This window comes from Aureococcus anophagefferens (genome assembly GCF_000186865.1).
Source record: "Aureococcus anophagefferens unplaced genomic scaffold AURANscaffold_280, whole genome shotgun sequence".
NCBI classification, from domain to species: domain Eukaryota; class Pelagophyceae; order Pelagomonadales; family Pelagomonadaceae; genus Aureococcus; species Aureococcus anophagefferens.
Genome location: NW_008705813.1, coordinates 5,000 through 6,439, shown reverse-complemented (window position 1 = coordinate 6,439; position 1,440 = coordinate 5,000). Strand labels below are relative to the sequence as shown.

Genomic DNA, 1,440 nt, shown 5'->3' with positions numbered 1-1,440 from the left:
CCGGGCCGCGTCGACCTCCCCGCCGCCGCGTACCCCGTCGTCGTGACGCCGCGGGGCGTCGCCGAGGCCCTCGCGGCCCTCGCGCCCCTCGCGCCGGGCGACGTGCTCCTCGTGACGGCGAGCGAGGCCTCCGCGGCCGTCGGCCGCGACGCCGGCGCCGTCGTCTGCGCGCTCCTGCCGCCGCCGGACGGCGCCGCGGCGCCGCCGCCGCCGCCCGGCGACCGGGCCCGGGGCCTGTCCTGGTTCGCCGACGACGGCGACGCGGGCGCGCCGCCGCCGCCGCCGCCGCCGGCGCCGCCGGCGCCGCCGGGCTGGGCGTCGGACCGGTCCCTCGCGCACTTCGCCGCGTCGTCGCTCGCGGGCCTCCGCCGCCTCGTCCACTAGGGCGCCCCCTAATCATGCCCCGGCGACGGCCCGGAGGGCCAGGATATTCATGACCAGGAAGACGACGAGGGGCGGCTGCGGGCCGAAGGGGCTCGTCCAGACGCCGAAGGCGATCCTGGCGCCGCCCCGCTTGCAGAGGCACAGCTCGACGCAGTCGTAGGCCTCCCGCCTACGTTAAGGTGGCGGTCGTGTCCCCGGTGGATCGCGGGACGCGGCCCGCGCGCCAGATCGCCGCCGCCAGGTAGGTCTCGTAGGTCTCGCGCGTGCCGTGGTAGAGAGCGCCCGCGGCGCACAGGAACATGGACCCGCCGCGGACGTTCCAGCCGCCGCGGACGTTCGGATGCGCGAATTTCTCCTTCCCGCGCGTGAATAGGCCGTTCTCCGTGATCGGCGACCAGGCCTGAGAGCACAATCTAAATGGTGGGTGGTTATCAGCTTCATACCGGGTCATAGGTGCAGAGCAGCCCCATGCTGCCCGTCCAGAGGCACTGGACGACGAAGAAGGCCTGGACCTACCGAGCGGGCGTTCGTCCGGGCGCGACGCCGTCGGACGCCGGCCCGTGCGAGCGTCGGGCACTCGAAGCCGACGGCGAAGAGGCCGTTGTGGGCCGCGACCATGCTGGAACCTAGATCGAGGAAGCCATCGACGACGTCGTTGTTGTACGGCAAGAATTCTAATTCACCTTGTCATTGTATCTCCGCAACCGATTGGCATTGCTCTCAGCGCTCTGCGCGTCGCGAGGCCGGGGCTGCTCGCGCCGAGGACCCGGCCCGCGGTGGACGCCGCCTGACGGTCGCCGCTCGCCCCGTCCGCGCGGTCCGGCCGCGCCGACGGGCCCATGTCGCCGGCGGAGATCCACAACAAGACGCTGGAGCAGGACTCGCGGGTGAAAAAGATCGACGTGAAGAGCGAGTACACGCTGGGTAGAGTATTGGGCAAGGGCGCCTTCGCGAAGGTGCACATCGGGCGCCTCATCAAGAACAGCAAGGTCGAGCGCGCCGTCAAGGTCGTCGACCTCAAGGCGCTCAACACTTCGGACGTCGAGGCGCTCGANT

General features: G+C 71.9%; 1 protein-coding gene across 1 annotated transcript; it reads right to left on the bottom strand.

Annotated features, from left to right (window-relative positions):
- Window positions 1–396: 396 nt before the first annotated feature.
- On the bottom strand, window positions 397–1,002 carry AURANDRAFT_68665 (hypothetical protein; the record flags this gene model as incomplete). The annotated part of the gene is made up of 4 exons (XM_009044376.1): window positions 397–553; window positions 678–784; window positions 828–896; window positions 937–1,002. The coding sequence occupies 4 exons, from the start codon at window positions 1,000–1,002 to the stop codon at window positions 397–399; spliced, it is 399 nt and encodes a 132-aa protein (XP_009042624.1).
- Between the last annotated feature and the right edge of the window lie 438 nt (window positions 1,003–1,440).